Source organism: Papilio machaon, chromosome 8 (genome assembly GCF_912999745.1).
Source record: "Papilio machaon chromosome 8, ilPapMach1.1, whole genome shotgun sequence".
NCBI lineage: Eukaryota > Metazoa > Arthropoda > Insecta > Lepidoptera > Papilionidae > Papilio > Papilio machaon.
In genome coordinates this window covers 3,990,125-4,007,290 of record NC_059993.1, presented here as the reverse complement: position 1 = coordinate 4,007,290, position 17,166 = coordinate 3,990,125, and the positions used below count along the sequence as shown (strand labels likewise).

The following is a 17,166-nucleotide window of genomic DNA, read 5'->3' as shown; positions in this document are numbered from 1 at the left end:
GGTACGTAAAATTCTATGTCACTTATGCAGGCAGCGTGCGCCAGATTTCATAAGCGATCTCTCCACACCCTGATCTAGGTTAGGTGGTCGGCATCGGCAGCGGCGGTATCGAGCGCGTCCGATGTTAACCTACATACACACATACAACGGCTGGGGTCGAGGGGACCCGCAGCCGTAAAATTCGTGACCCAATCCGGACGGTGGGGGCATTTCCGACCCCGGGCCGTCCCGACGCGGTCTGCGCTTCTAAACTTACTTAGATAACACTTGCAATGCTCCAAGAAGATCCTAACTTTATAGCTAGTAGCGATTGTCCGGCGACTTATCGCGGAAACAAGGCAGAGTTGGTCATTTAGCTCTAATTTAGAATAATTAAACCACGAGGTAATTGATGTTAGTTTCTATTATAATAACGGATCAAAAAATCAAAACTGTATGTTCTAAAACGAGATAGAGATAAAACAAATGTGATCACATTTATAATTAACGATAAGTCCTCAAATACATAAAGCGCATTTAAATCGAAGAAATCTTTTTAAAAGTCCATAATGTCGATAAAGCGAAGCAAACGGGGTAATACTCGGACTCGGAGTCAAGAGTGATGACCGGGAGGAGATCCAACAAAGACGAGTGCAGTGGTGCTGAAGTTGCAGGGTCGACGTCCGCCCGCCCGAGTCGAGTCCACATTGACAGGGTTGCCGACATCGCATCGAATGACATTACAACTAAGGAGTCTCTTTGTATTAAAAACCATTTCTTTGTACAAATAAATCGCACTCTAAATTGAAATACGTTATTCAAAAATTAAAGCTCTAACAACGTTATTCAGAGTTAATAGGGAACGTCCAATTACACAGTCGGTATCTTTTTAATAAAAATTCAGCTTTAACGTTAGATTCAATTTATAATAGAAGAATAGAAAAGAACAGATATATTCAGTCAGACAAATAAAATTTGATACATTGACGCTTTCCAATTTTAATTGTTATTTATGTGGGTATTCTATTAAGCTAATGTCTATGGCAACCCTGTTCATCAGAAATCGATAACCCGATTTGCACAGTACTACTTGTCATTATTCATTCAATAAACTATAACCGGAACATTAACTGCCGATGCCATATTAGTTGTGTTTTTACAATTCAAAAACGACCGACACAGGAGCGATAAGTTTGTTTACTTTGTACTATGAACGTAGTACGAGGGGAGGTCCAAAAGTTCGCGGAATGAAAGGGTTGTCAATGAAATATAACAATAAATTTATTTTTCCTTTTCAATATAATCACCCTTAAGTCTAATACATTTATTCGATCTATGAATTAATTTTTCTAAACCATCGAAAAAATATTTTTTGTCTTTGGCCTCAAAATGGGCCGAAATTGCCTCCTTCACTTCATTATCGTCGGAAAATTTCCTTCCCCTTAGCTCTTTTTTTAAATTTGGAAATAAATAAAAATCGCTAGGAGCCAGGTCTGGACTGTAGGGTGGGTGAACAAGTGGTTCGAACCCATGTGTGTGCAGAGCAGCCATGGCAACTCGGCTCTTGTGAACCGGCGCGTTGTCTTGCAAAAGCAACACACCCTTGGCCAATTTTCCTCGACGTTTTTCTTTAATTGACTCCTTTAACTTTTCTAATATGAGTGCGTAGTATTCTCCGGTTATAGTGGTACCTTTTTCTTTATAATCAATGAGTAATATTCCCTTACAATCCCAAAAAACAGTGGCCATCAACTTTCCCGCCGATTCTGACACCTTGAATTTTTTGGGAGGTGGTGTACCCTTTTTGTGCCATTGCATGGACTCCTGTTTGGACTCAGGTTCAAAGTGATGAACCCATGTTTCATCTCCAGTAACAATCCGCTCCAAAATCTGCACGGGCTCGTCTCCACACAACTCCAAAAAGTGCTTAGACGCGTCGACGCGCTGCTGTTTTTGAAGCGGCGTGAGCATTCTCGGCACCCATCTTGCACTGACTTTTGTCATGCCCAGGTGGTCGTGCAGGATACGCAAAATAGTTGTATCTGATACTCCAACAAATGCAGATAATTGTTTCTTCTTCAAACGTGTGTCTTCGAGTACAAGTTTTTCGACTTTTTCGACGATGTCTGATGTGGTGGCGTCAGCTGGCCGCCCAGAGCGAGAGTCGTCTTCAATTGAATCTCGACCATGTTTAAAAAGACCATGCCACTTATAAACCATTGTTTTACCAGGGCACTGATCTCCATAAACGGCTTCCATTTCATTTAAAATGGTTTGAACGTTTTTTCCTTGCTTGGTAAGGAATTTTATCACAGCGCGATGTTCAATTTTCTCCATAGTTGCAGTTTGCTTCCGGATTGACTTGTTCAGCAGGCGAGTACTCGTAAACGAATGGCACTATAGGGTTGAAATGTTATATATATATACTAATTATGAGTGCCCAATTAGTATGACACTAAGCGAGCTACCCTATCCCCACTCCATCCCCTCCATTCCGCGAACTTTTGGACCTCCCCTCGTAATACGATAATGTAACCTAAAGTGTACATAGCATTACTTAAGTCACAAAATAGACCATAGCTGTATTTGAATAAAGTTTTATATTCGTCAATATTGCACCGCCAACAGTTAATATAATAATAATCCTACACATTTATAATATTTTTTTATTGATGGTATACAAATACATTCATTAATCACTACCGAATATATACAGTTACAGTTTACAGTTTGCAGACAGTGAATCCTAAGGTTTTGACAGTGAGTCCTAAGGAAGATTTTGAATAACAGTTTCACTAGATTGTGGAGTATTAGCACTTGTATGATCGATTCTTTAGAAAATAATAACATTAAGTATAAATCAGAGCAGAGCTTTAATTCGAAGCACGTGGAGCAGTGCGACAATGCAAGCGCGTCCAGGGGAGCCGTATGGCCGGGTCAACGGCCTGACGATGGACGAGTCAACCGATGTATACAGATTACAGGCCTCACTAAATGCACTTTACAACGTACGCAATGGATTTCGTAATTAACTTTAGATTGACCGATATGAGGCACTAATATTTCCGATGTTTTTACCGACTTGAAAATTAATTTGACCAAAACAAAGGCTGTTTCTTGAAGAAACACAAGCATCTGTGACTGGCTGTACTGGTCTAAACATAAGAAAAATGTACTTAATCGTTTCCGAAAAGTCACATAAACCTATTGGGTTATATAATATGATAGACTGAATGTGGCCTTTAGCTGTTAAAGAACGGATTCCAGATTCATGTCAAATTTGTTGTAATTGTGCTTAGAAAAACAAGATTTTCTGTCTGCAATGCTTTCCTTGACACACGTAAAAAACTGATAGCGATTGTTTAGTCTATTCAAATGAATTTGAAGTCAAGCATTAAGAATAGATAATCACGTAAACATATTATAATTATCTATTTTTAATAACGTTTTATATCACATTTATATAAAGTGTCAATTGTTTTCAACAATGTAGCTAACGAACGTTCAGCCGTTGTACCGAATTGGATCAGCACACAGTGGTGACCAGAGCGATAACAAGCGCGATAGATAACATATCAACAAGGGACGCATTGTGCAAAACTGCTTAACCTACAATAATAACCGGTTTAGTCAAATAATCGTACAATATAGCCAACAGTCACATGAACAGTGTCCGTTTTTAATGTCCAATTACATTAAATTCATAATGACATAGCAATGAATTCAATTTATGTCAAAATATATTAACTGCTGTAGGTACATAATCATTAAGCTTTTTATCAGAAATTTATTTAGTCCAATTTAATAATTAAACTTGTGTGACAAATATATGCTTGCTGTAACAACTATTATTGTGAAACATTAAACATATAAGCATTTTATATTCAATATAAAAAATACAACAATATTATTACATATCTGCATCGCCAGATATGGCAAGTTATACTTTAATCCGGCCAAAGTTTGGCAGAACTATAGGGCGAAATTGGTCGCTCTTTAGACGAGCTTCCGGGTAGAACTGGCAACCACCCAATATAAAGAGAAAAGAAATTTACTAACACAAGACGCGTAAGTCTTTAGAAAATGTCATAATCACAGGTGGGCACAGTTAATCAAAAAGTTAACTTCGTTAATCGTTAATTCGTTAATTAAAAAATTAACTTCGTTAATCGTTAAAGCGTTAAATTCTTGAAAATTTAACGCAAGTTAAAGTTAATCGTTAACAGTTAACCATACCAAAATTATACATACTAATTTCGCTCTTATTGTGACGACACTTGTTTTAAATAGTTATTTGACTATACATTCTATAACACATTAGTATTAGAGACAAGTATGAATGCATTATAGTACATTTCATTACGAGTGTGGAAAGTCTGTCATTACAAAGAGTTCCGACAAATGTCTACCCGAGCCGAGGCGCAGCCGAAGGTGAGGGTTGAAATTTGGAACAAGTTGTAATGACAGTTTCGCACGTGTACTGAACAACTATTTTTAATGCAGTTTCGAAAAAATGAAGCAATTTAATAGAATAATAAAAACACAATAAACTCAACCAACTAAAATGTTTGAAAAATGGCGCCAACCGTAAAAGAATACAAACAGAGATTTTTTTTTTGTTTTCTTCACCTATTCTGGGTAGGCAAAGGGAACTATGCCCAAACAATCAAGTCTTCAGTAGATTATTTTTATTGATATGAAATGAAAATGAAATTTAATGAGATGAAATAAAATGAAACCTAACCTAATTCATTGAATAAAATCATTAAATTTGATATTGTAACAAATTAGGAGCTTCTTTTTAGAAATATTTGCATGAATCATGAAAACTTCAATGATTTTTTTTTTAAACTTCGTGGTAGGTTTTTTCTTTTTAAAAGTCATATTTTGACAGTTGGGAAAGAGAACGCACGAGTTTGGAAAAGCTAAAGAAAAAGCACGAGTAAAAAAGTGTTTTAATACAGTTGCTCAATAAGGGATTGGAGGGTATTGCAGGGACGAAGAGCGTTCGGAATGTGGGCTATTACATACTCTTGCTTTTACATACTCGTAATGAAATATACTATTTCGAATCTTCTTTTGATTTTGTCCTGTTGGTCACGTCTTTCCCGGACGATCTGATGCATCACACTTGCACGCGAACTTCACATATATCAATTATCACCTCGTTCGTTCACCATTCGAGTCGCTGACAGTCGCCCAACATAGCTGAACTTAGGAGCGTGGCGTGGCGCGTAATTTAAACAAAATGACAGCACGTCTCCAAGTTCCTAATTTAACGATTAACGGACTTTTATTAACGGAAGTTGAGTTTAACGGAAGTTAACAAAAGCGTTAACACTTTTTGAAGTTAACTTAAAAGTTAATCCGTTAAGCAAAATGTTAACTTCGTTAATTAACGATTAACGGATTAACGAGTTAATGCCCAGCTCTGGTCATAATATACAATGGAATGAGTAATGAAAAAAATACAACAAACACATTACAAAGAATTATTTGTTTTTAAAATATCTATGTAATCGATTTTCAGACATTTAACTAATTTTCCAACAGAAACAGTTTTTCCTAGTCTCCAAAATTTGTACAAAGATATATTGTCATTTCTTTATTTATCTGCGAGAAAACAGAAATAATAATACCATTTCGTGCAGGGGTATCGGCAGACAAAGGAGATTAAAACAGTTTACATTTTCTCTGACGGTAATAATGGAGTACCGAACGATATTAGCAAAAGTGATAAGCTTCTAGTAAACATTCTAAAATCTAAAAATTTAGTTTATTTTTTTTTGGTGTTGAAAGTTTCGCATTCAATTTGTTATGAAAAACGAAATAGATTAATAGAAAATACGCGTTTCTTTAATACACTTTCACATATCGTAACATTAATTTGCACCTCATTTCCGCTGTATGGGTGTCGAGTTGATTATTGGTAATGATCTGATAATACCCACCACCACTTTGTGCAGTGTAATCAACGACATATTACGTAATAGTAGTCACACTCTTTAAATTCTAAAGGACCAAACATTATATCAATGTATTCAAATTATTGAATTTGAATGATTACGTTGTGTGTGACATTTTTAATTTTTTTATATGACTACGTTGTAGTAAGTCGTTTTTAGGGAATTATCTATGTATACCTAAATTAGTTATATAAATTATTAACCTAATTTTGCAGTGACAAATTTAAAACATTAAGAGCTTGGTAAATACATAAAATAAGGGGCGGTATAATTTTGTATTCAGGGCGAGATCGGAGGGTGGGTACGAATGACCTAGAAACAACCAGGTATGCTTTTCCTTTATCATTACAATGCCTCCCTCCCTCCCCAAGTCCTTGAAGACTAACTCAAGGCCTACTCATTGCCGGAAATGTCCTTCAATGCGGAGATCCTTGTATATTTGGGCACAAGGTCAACTGTTTTCATATATATTAAAATGAAAAAACGCCTTGTATTAATATATTGTGCAGAGCCGCCAATATTTTTACGTTTGTTTACTGATTTTTAAGATAATTCTTTCGTAAGCTCTAAATTTATACATATTTGTGTGCCTATTAAAAAATAACCTTAAGATAATTGAAATACGATTCATAAGCCGACGGAGAAGGTACTGATAAGTCTTGTTGGGGGGTAATATAAAATTAAAACAATAAAACAAATTTAAATTTAAAAAATTCCAGGCGACATCTCGCTTTTCAACTGTCTGGTCTTATCTTTACTTTTATTATGGCAAAACTAAATTGCCTAACGACTTAATTGCTCTTTTGCCACGATTGCTTATCAAGGTAACCAATGATACTTTTGCTATCAGTTTATGAATTTGAATTTTCTCCAAGTATCTAATTAACCGTAAATAAAGATGAAACTCTACAATAGCAATAGAAATGGCTATGAAAAGAGACGCAAGATTGCGATTTTTTACCCGAATAGTTTGAATGAATACTTTATGCGGGTTAAAATTATTTGATCCTACATCTAGTGTAATTAAGAAATATTTGATTGAACTCACAGAGAACATCCTTTTAATAAGAAAAAAATAAATAATTCATGTATGTATTTTTCAAAATATGCTATTACCAAATTCAAACATTTCACACAAATTCAAGTTTTATATTTTTATGTATATATGTTTTGTGATTTATAATATTAACTTATGTTTTGTAATATTTTACAAAATTGTCAATATAAGTTATGATTAGTAACTTTTTTATTAGTTTTTAACAATGGTAGTCACCAGCAGCAACAAACATCTGTTGCATGAATTGGCCGTCTCGCCTGGTGACATACCACAACAACACAGAAGAGAAGCGTCAAGTGGAAACAATTCCGTGTTTTATATGATGAGTCTGGTGCCCGAGGCCTAATTAAAGTTTTCTTTCCCGTTCTTTTCTTATGATGAAAAGATGGGAAGGAGATGTGGAATTGACAGAAGGAATGCATAGGAAAGGGAAATATTCACTTTTTGAGTGTCCTCTTCTCCTCCGATTAGAGGTAGGCAATACATCTGCAATTTAGAATGTCCATGCACAGCGGTCGATTCGCTTTTTTGGAAAATTCAGGTGGCTGCTCGCTTGTTTGCCACCTTATAATATAAAAACATCTTTATATACGGATTTTTTAAAGATAATATGATGAGTGTGCTTGTGAATATTAAACAACTTTTTCCAAGTTGTCATGACACATGACACCATGCATTGTTCTGTTGGAATATGACACCCTTCAATTTTACAAGGTCAGAAAATTTTGATCTGTTGAATTCAAATAATTATTTACTTATACTTTTCTGGCTTTATTATTGTTAATATATCAAGTATCTGATATATTTGCTGTTGATTTTTAAGTGTTTGTCAATTTATTTCATAGTAAACAGTTATGTTGACACTTTTGTTGATTTGAAGAGGATATTTGATTTGTCCCATGAATATTTTGATCACACATAATTGACAAAAAAAATGATTATTTTTGGGTCACTTTAAATGATGTGTTTTTTTAATTTTGTAGACAAAAATATGCAAGAAACTTTACTTTTAAGGTTGCCGCAAGAATGTTGAGTACTATTGCAGGTTGCACTTGTAAGGGTATTTAGCTGACCCCCAGATACACAGTTTTAACTATGAATATTGAATACAAATTTTCAGCGTAAAATCCTTGATTTTTTCTTTCATTAGAACCGTCTGACAACAAAAAAATAATTCATCTGTTCCATCCATTCAAATGTGATGCAATGAACAAAGTAAATAAATAATTAAAATAATCATTTGTATAAAAATATAAATTAAGTAAATGTCCCAAAAAATTAAGGTATCTTAAAAAAATATTTTACAGTGATACATATGGATTTATAACGCATAATCAGGTCGTATTTTAATGCATTTTTTTTTTTGTAATTCGTATTAATGAACATTTGCATTTTTTAATACATATAAACACAGTTATGATAAAAGAGAAGTACCTTACAAAGTTAACTTCTTACTATTTATATAAATATGAATTCATACCAATTAACAAATTGTGTTAATGACAATTATCTCAGTAAACAGCAGTGACTGAATAAACGTGAGAAACATGATAATATGAAAGTTATATCTGTCAATCTTCATCACATGCAAAAACTCCATGATGGTTACCATTTAATCAAAGTAATAGATTTACACGTATAAAAATACATGCTAACTTACATTATATTATGCATTCTAAAAAACATTGAGATGCTTCAAAGAATACAAAAAATAAACATCAAGGCCAGAAAATTATTTTAATAATTAAGTAGACGCCTGAAAATGTTGGAGTTTGACGTTTAACGTAATACATCTTACTTACCAATTCTGATCTCAAAACCGATGCAATCGTGTTATAACATTACACTTACTAGTTTTATTATTTTTAACACAATTTTATTTAACCAAAGAATTATTTGCTGTTAAAAATAAAAACAAAAGAAGTAGATACTTGCAGATGCAAACACACCTCAGTTGGCCATAAAGCATACCGGAGACAAAATACCACAGACAAATTAATAAAAAAGTGTTTAGAATTTCGGTTTTTACATTCGTTCTCTTTGAAAATCGATTTCAATCTTGGACTGTAAAGGAACGGACTAAGCAAAGAGCCATAATTAATTATTACACGTGTTTAGATCGACAAAGTTACTTGATTTCGTTGGCTTAAGTCAAAATAAATAATGACAGCTTACCGCGATTAGAACTCCTCAATCTCCAGGCTACTATAGATTCTTTGGTCGAAATCATGCCGATTGGACCCAACTTTTCTTTATAAAGTTGTTTTGTTTGGCCAATAGAGGGCATTTAAGTTTACAAATTATTTTTCTTTCATTCAAATATCACAAAGAAGTCTTACGTAGATTTTATTCATATCGAAAACACGGTATTCATTTCTTAAACTACTGAACTTTTCTTTGTCTAAAGTGTGTTCGTTTGGCCAATAGAAGGCATTAAAGTGTAAAAAAATGTTTTTCTTTCATTCAAACATCACAAAGAGGTCTTACGTAGATTTTATTCATATCGAAAACACGGTTTTCATTTCTTTAACTACACATTTTTGTAAAACAAACCCTTGTCATAAAACCTATAAAGAAAAATATTGCCGTCTGGGTACTACTGTACAACTGCAACTGTATTTTATTACATGGTAAGTTAAGTAATAGATCTGTTTCCCATGTTCATACTTTGTAGAAGATAGATATACTTATAGCAACAAACAAACATACAATGACTTAAGAACCTTGTTGACATATTAACATATCTCTCTTGTTTCATTATGATAATGGCTAGCAATGGTTATATAATAATGCTCATTCTTACCATAAAGCCTTCATACCATAAAAGTTAAAATTATAAAAGGCTTCATCAATGTTGGTCACAGGTAGCATTTTTAATATTGCTTTAATTCTAAATTATATCCAAACAGAGGTGGAATACTTACAATCTTACTTATATTATGATGAAATTCGGTATAGATACAGAACAGTATGGAATACCACAAAGGATATATTTTTTTAATTCAGCTCGGAAGATGTGGTTCACAGCTAGTGATTAAATAAAACAAATTGGATGGTATACAAAATTCTATTTGAAAATGTTACATAAGTGTAACTATGTTAAAGTTTGGTTTGTGAATAAAATATATTAATCTTATCACATTGTTAGTTGGTAAGTGTTGTTAATGCCGCCACCACATCACCTCTATGTTCACGTAAGGTTCTTTCAGCTAAAATTCTAGAGATTTCCATTTCCTTGACCTGGAATATAAAAATTTTAATGTTGTTTTATTAAATTTTGCTATAACTTATGGGAATTACCTATACCTGATAATAATTATGTAAAATATTAAAGTAAACAAGTTTATTCACATTTAATAGAAAACATTTTTCAAGAAAAATTTATAATAAATAAAAAATACATAACATTTGTACTCACGATTAATTCTATATCATCTTTTTTGACAGAAACTTTTTGAAGCTCATTTTCTTTTTCTAATCTTTCAGCCGCCTCTTTATTTCTTCTGTCACCAATTAATGAAAGTGCCTGAAATTATTAATGGTACAAATAAAAAAAAAAGAAAATTAAAAACATGAGCCATTTAGCACATGTCTTTTCAAATAACTTGGTGGCTCAAGGTGATCTGTGTTCTACGCAGTGCCCTCCTCTGCATTATTTTATGGCCAGCTACAACCAAAATTGTATTATATGAAGCAAATTGAACATTTATCTAAGCTTTTTTGATAAAAATATTACATATTCATAAAACATAATCTAATTAAGAATATTGGAGACAAAGTATTTGTATAATAACACCCTCCTATATTATTTTTATCTATTTGAATAAAAACAAGAAGTGACTGAAGGGAGTTCTATGTATTTAGGTTGGAGATAGACCACAATGATTCAAGGTTATGAATGTCTGTTTTTGCTATTAAACTATAAAATTATTTTAAAAAATTAACAAGTTTAAAGGGGTTGTTCAGCCACACTTCACAACTCACACTAATGGACTTATTCTACTGGACATATTTGTTGTACATTTTTAAAAATATCTAACAACAGAATGAAATTGTTTCTATCTTTGCTTTACTTAGATCTGTAAAATGGATGTAATATTATGTGATGTTCATTTGCTGAGCTAACCTCAAATTTTTTGTAAACATAAATACTTACTCCAGATATATCTTGAGAGGATATTTCTTTTTCTTCTGCATAGTCTGTTACTTTTTCCAAATCAGCTACTCCACTATCGTGCTTAGCAGTTTTCTTCTGGGTTTTATCTTTATCATGCTGAATTTCGTCAGTGTCTCCATTAATTTCTTCGTCAGCCATTTTCACAAGATTCACGATTGTTCTACGTTTAAATAACAGTTCTAAAATTCATGAAATAGAACAGACGTTGTTTAAAATAGAGAGTTTCGATACAAAACTTATAATCTCATTATTTAAAAACGTTTCTGTATTAAAAACGCGATCGCAGTTTAGCTCTCAAAGTAATTTGACATTTGTCAAACTCGCCAATCGCCAAATGAAGAAAGGAAAGCTGTCACTTCATCTGTCAATTGGTGGATAGTTGTGGATTGCCAGAATTACTCGTATACTGTATATTAAATACTTTAAATTATTGTATACTATTACATTCTAGATACTGCTAATTCGTAGATAGTTTTTGTGTAACAGATAGTTTCTTGCTTTCAAAATCATTATTATCATTTCTTTCTTGATTTTATTGGTCTAGGAGCAAATATTAAAGGTAAAAGAGATACTGATTTTTTAAAGCATATACTTAGCACGGGTATTTACAATGTTCTTGTACTACGTACATAAGGTATTCTTGATTAGGAATCAAAGGTTTTTTTGCAGAATTTATTATAATTTGAGTAGAGCTCTCGTACTATTAATTAGTATAACTTAACTTCTATAGAGAAAAAAGTATGTTATAGTTTGAAAAATAGTCTTATTTTATTTTAATCTTATAAATTACAAAAATTACATCCAATCAAATCAAAAAGTTATTTATAAAACTATATTTACAAGAGATCGATTAATTATTATTTTTATATATGCAGGGTTTCGCTTTGAGTATCTCGGGGCTTGGTGCTGGGCGTGTAGGCTGGCGGCGGCACGCTGCTATCGTGTATCTGTGTGAAAAATAACAAAAAAATACAGATACTAGTGATTTATTTGAAAACTAAAAGAATCAAATGATTAGGCATCTTTGAAACACCAGGGTACAAAACTAACGAACTTACGCAATTAAGTTTGTTGAAAAGGTACGCTGGCTAGGTACGTTATGATTACTAACAAATCGTCTATTATTTGAATTGAATGACTATTGAACCTCGAAAGAGTTAAACGTATGAATTTACTTACAAAACCTGCGTTAAGATACGCGGACGCTGGATACACGGAGGAGCCAGCGGGCGCAGTTCTTGTATACCTATAATGAACCATTTTTATTTATTTGTTTATATATTATACATCTATATAAATAAGAATTGAAGTTTGTTTGTCCTCTACGCATTACCTTGGTGGAGCATCCCTTAATCTTTCTTCGACGTAAATTTGCAGGCTTCCAATAGACAGACGACTCTCGTAATTAGGTCTGGTCCCAACAGGTCTGAAAGAATATAGATAAATTGTGTAATAAATGTAACTAGAAATAATTGAAAAAATGATACTATTTGAAAAACGAAGGCTAATCCTTAGTTACTAAATGCCTAGTGCCATTTAAGAGCTTTTAAATCTTACCAATATTATAAATGCGAAAGTTAAGATGGATGGATGTTTGTTTGAAGGTATTTCCGGAACGGCTCAACGGATCTTGATGAAATTTGTCTCAGATGTAGAACATAGTCTGAGAGAAGACATAGACTTATTAAGTTTATTATTAATTTAGCACGGACGGAGTCGCGGGCAAAATGTAGTATACAATAAAAAGCCATTTTCATATTGAAATTAAAACCTTATTCTTCTAGTAATTTTAGTTAACATACTGGAAAAGAAAGTAAGTAAAGTTTTTTCTTTATCATCGTGTTATTAAGATTGGAAAGAATCAAACAGAAAAGTGTGTGAAATACAATTACAAATTACATTAAGAATTCCTTTTCTTTGGTTAATTTTGCTTTACAAAGTACACGTTAGTTGTGGAATGACTACTACCAAGTTTCCCCTATTTATTAAAGCGACTACTTACTGCAAGTTAGCGGTCGCAGCACAAAGTCTGTATAGTAAAATGAAAGTCGTTATTATTCCTAATATTAACGCAGCTGCCATTATTATCTGAGTACTCGAGACCAGAAACATCTGGTCCAAGGAGTCACTGTAATCAAAAAATTATTAAATTATTTTCACATCACATAAAATTAGCTAAGCAATTATGAAAATTGTGCTGAGTTTCGAAATATCACTTTCGGCAAAAATATTACTTTAGAAGAGTTGTGACAATCATCGTATGGGAGAGACCTCTGACGATGATGACTATAATAAGGATGATGATGATGATGATGTAAATTTTATGTTACATACCGACATATCCAATTGCCGTACGAATCATAGCAAGGTTGACAGACACCCTGTCGGCATTGAAGACTCCCATTCTTATGTTCACCGCAACATGTTCCGAAACATTTTTCACCCAAACCTGAAATATACACAAGTTGAAGTTATGAAAATGCGAAGATTCTTAATAATACTATAAATGCGAATGTTTAGATGGATGGAATTTTGTAAGAAGGTATATCTATAACGGCTGCATTGATCTTGTTGAAATTTGGCATAGATGTAGAACATAGTTTGGTAGACCACATAGGCAATTAGTTAAGTTTGTTTCCAATTCCCCGCCTACGGAGTCGCGGTCGACAGCTAATTGTAAATAAAAAATAACATTCCTGATTTTTAACTTAAATACTTTGGTCACTTTTAAAGTGCGTTTTTAGAATCACATTATTTAATATGAAATTTACTAAATAACATTAACTTAAGATACAAAATCTATGTTTGCAATTAATTTCTTACTAAATGTAACTGTTCAATTATTCGTTTTAGATTTTAATTAAATATCATAAGGGTAGCTTTCTGAAACATTAATCCAATTAATTTCAAAGCTAATGTACGGTCAGAAAACCAATGATTGGTATATATGTTTGGTTGAAAAATTAGACAGACATTATACACAGAAACGATATATTAAAGGAAAAAAACTAAGACCTGGACATTTTAGGCAACGTGTCTGAAAGGGATTGGGTGTGTATCCCTCTGCACAGTAGCACTCATCGTTTATGCATACATAGGCTTCCCCCACACAATATGTCACTCCACATTTCTCTGTAAACAAATTAGAAAATTTATATATATCAAGGAAATTCTTTTCTGTCTGCAAAACTGTGTTTGATCCGAGTAATCTCCGAACTTTGAGGGGAAGGTAGCTTATGTATACGAGTATATTATCGAGGACTTTTTAAAAATATTGAAGTAATCAACTAATACTACACTTAAAGTGACCACAGAGCGACCTATGGGGTACCTTTATGAATTTTATATCAAACAATATGAAATCTTAAAATGGTTAGCATATAAATTTCAAAGAGTTCAATGACATATTATGTATGTAGTATACACTGAACACGTACAGGTAACTAAAGTCAGTATGATAAGAATTACATAAATGAGGAATAGATTATAACAACAAACAATTATAATAGATACGTAAATATACAAATTTTGCCAAACATTCTGGAACTTTATATGAATGTTATCTAAAACTTAAACAATCAAGTGTTAAATAAGGAAATTATCGGCGTATTTACACAAGTACTTAACATCTAAGTCATGATTGTAAAAAAATTACAACATTCAGTTGAAAACATGGAGAAAAGAGACGAATTTCTAAGATGAATATGCAAAATGTAAGAACAAAAACCTTTTGCAAAAAATAAGTGATAATCATTCTATGGAATGTAAGAGTACGATAAAAAATATTGATATATTTAGTTTTTTCTACTTTGTTTTCATGTATTAGAGTGATCGATAGATAAGTCGCAAATTTACAAATGTAAAAAATACAGAGGTAAAAAACAATGGTCTTGTCAACGGCCATGGAGCGTCGAAAACAAAATACGTTTACTTTTTACTGATAAGACAAAAACCTAACACAATGAGACATTTATAGGAATTCATTTATGAGTTTTAATTCAAAATGTAACTGCTACAATAACATCCGGTAACACTTTAACAGTGGTAGACGGCAGCAACAATATCATCTGTTGAACGAATTGGCCGGTTAGATCGGTTTAATACCACGACGAGAAGGCTGGGGCTAAGTGGAGGCAATTACGCGTTTCGTCTGATCAGTGTGGTATCCGAGGCCTAATATAATATTAAGTATAAGTATAAAGTATTAACTTTCCTTTATAAGAAAAGGATGAACTGTACGCGCTCTAATTGGAAATTCGTAGACCTGTAAAATAGTTTGCCAGTAGTTTTTCCAACTGCCTTTGGGCATAATTATTATTCTATAAATCTATATATATATATATATATAAAAGAAAGTTGTGTTAGTTACATTATTTATAACTCAAGAACGGCTGAATCGATTTGACTGAAAATTGGTGGGCGGGCAGGGCAATTTTTACCCCGTTTTCTATTTTTTATTCTGCGCGGACGGAGTCGCGGGTAAAAGCTAGTGGTAAATAAAATAATCCTCTAATATAACTTGTGGGTTTTAATCGTTTACACAAATCTTACTTTTCACTTATTATAAACTAACTTTTGATGCGGAATTAATATTTGCTATTTAATGGTCATTATCTTTATTGAAAGTTAAATATCATATTTTGTCACCTTTTGAAATGATTGAATATAAACTTAAAATATAAAATTTAAATTCATAAACACTTAAACAAAAACAATATTGTTCATATATTGTTTTCAGATTTATTTTTTGCGTAATAATTTAAATTAAGAGAGAGATTGTTCTCTGTTAATACTATTTGGTTACTTACAAGTTATAATGTAAACAGAATAAAACACTATAAGCATAATTTAATTAAATATCATGATATGTAGGCTTCGTAAATAGCAATTGTAACAATGTAAAACAGTAAATACCTATGATAGCTTCATTTATCCGCAGCAACAAGCTAAAAAATATGCAACAAAACAAAAGCCGTAATGCCATTTCGAATCACACTACAAAACTACCGTCACAACATTGTCTAAACGTTTTTTTTCACGCGCAATATAACTTGTACGATATAAATTTGTAACATAATGAAATGATCGCGCTGAAGGTATGATGCGAACGTATTAAAGGCTCACTGATAACTTATCAGAGATGTGGCAAAGTAGCGATATCGTTACTTTCACGTCGTTCATTATACTGAATGTTGCCGCGGCAGATTTACTATAACCTTGAATCCGTTACTAATAGTACAATGGTTATTCGCTTGACTTAAATCATCGAACCGTCATTACGAAGAAATAAATCTATTTATTATACTAAGAAATATGTAGCCGCAATTAGAAACCAATTAAAATTGATTCAAATGAATGGCCCATTAATTAAATAGTAATAAGTTTCTAGAATCTTGTTTTGATTTCGCAGTATGTCCCATGAAATAACGTTGGAAGACCTGAACTAGGTTACTGTTCAAAGTGCTTCGGTTAGTCCTTTTAGAGAAAAAATCCTGTTTTTCAGATTTTTATTAAACGTCTTTATTACTGACAAAAAATCAACTTCACAGTTGTATTGAGTTTTAAATTTACATTTGGTTTACTTATGTATGAAAATGACGTTGTCTTACAAAAAGCATACGTAAAAGATAAAAAAGTATATGTCAAAAAAATTTTTATATAAAAATCCCTGTATGAAACAGATTGAATAACAACAAATAAATTATGAAACAAATCATCTATTTTGTTAAAGATAATGAGAGGGATGATGATATTTCTCGGACAGGGATGGTCTCAGTAACCAAAGATAAGTAATCTACTGTCGAATATCAAATGCAGCGGGACCAAAGACCACTAGAAAACAGCGTCACTCCAGTTTTTGGTGGTTGGAATTGATCCTGCCAATTTAAGTCTGCACTTAAATATATCCCACAATCCATCAATCCATCTCCAAATAGACCATAGACTTATGCTCAATTAGATAGGATTATTCAATTTCGAAATTTTTA

The 17,166-nt window shown here is 32.5% G+C and overlaps 3 protein-coding genes across 3 annotated transcripts in view; all 3 read right to left on the bottom strand.

Annotated features, from left to right (window-relative positions):
* LOC106720763 (protein roadkill) overlaps positions 1-8,833 on the bottom strand; it is a 42,310-nt gene extending 33,477 nt beyond the window's left edge. The window contains exon 1 of the mRNA XM_045678954.1: positions 8,805-8,833. The gene's annotated coding sequence lies outside the window, so the exon portion shown is untranslated. The remainder of the gene's footprint in view (positions 1-8,804) is intronic.
* Positions 8,834-10,059: 1,226 nt separating this feature from the next.
* Positions 10,060-11,506, bottom strand: LOC106720702 (huntingtin-interacting protein K). The gene is made up of 3 exons (XM_014515450.2): positions 11,159-11,506; positions 10,421-10,528; positions 10,060-10,242 (listed from the first exon to the last, which is right to left on the bottom strand). Exons 1-3 carry the CDS (start codon positions 11,315-11,317, stop codon positions 10,147-10,149), a joined length of 363 nt encoding a protein of 120 aa, XP_014370936.1. The 5' UTR covers positions 11,318-11,506; the 3' UTR covers positions 10,060-10,146.
* Positions 11,507-12,038: 532 nt separating this feature from the next.
* On the bottom strand, positions 12,039-16,304 carry LOC106720697. The gene is made up of 7 exons (XM_014515442.2): positions 16,094-16,304; positions 14,195-14,311; positions 13,514-13,628; positions 13,182-13,307; positions 12,513-12,605; positions 12,359-12,425; positions 12,039-12,126 (listed from the first exon to the last, which is right to left on the bottom strand). The coding sequence occupies exons 1-7, from the start codon at positions 16,161-16,163 to the stop codon at positions 12,043-12,045; spliced, it is 672 nt and encodes a 223-aa protein (XP_014370928.2). The 5' UTR covers positions 16,164-16,304; the 3' UTR covers positions 12,039-12,042.
* Positions 16,305-17,166: the final 862 nt, after the last annotated feature.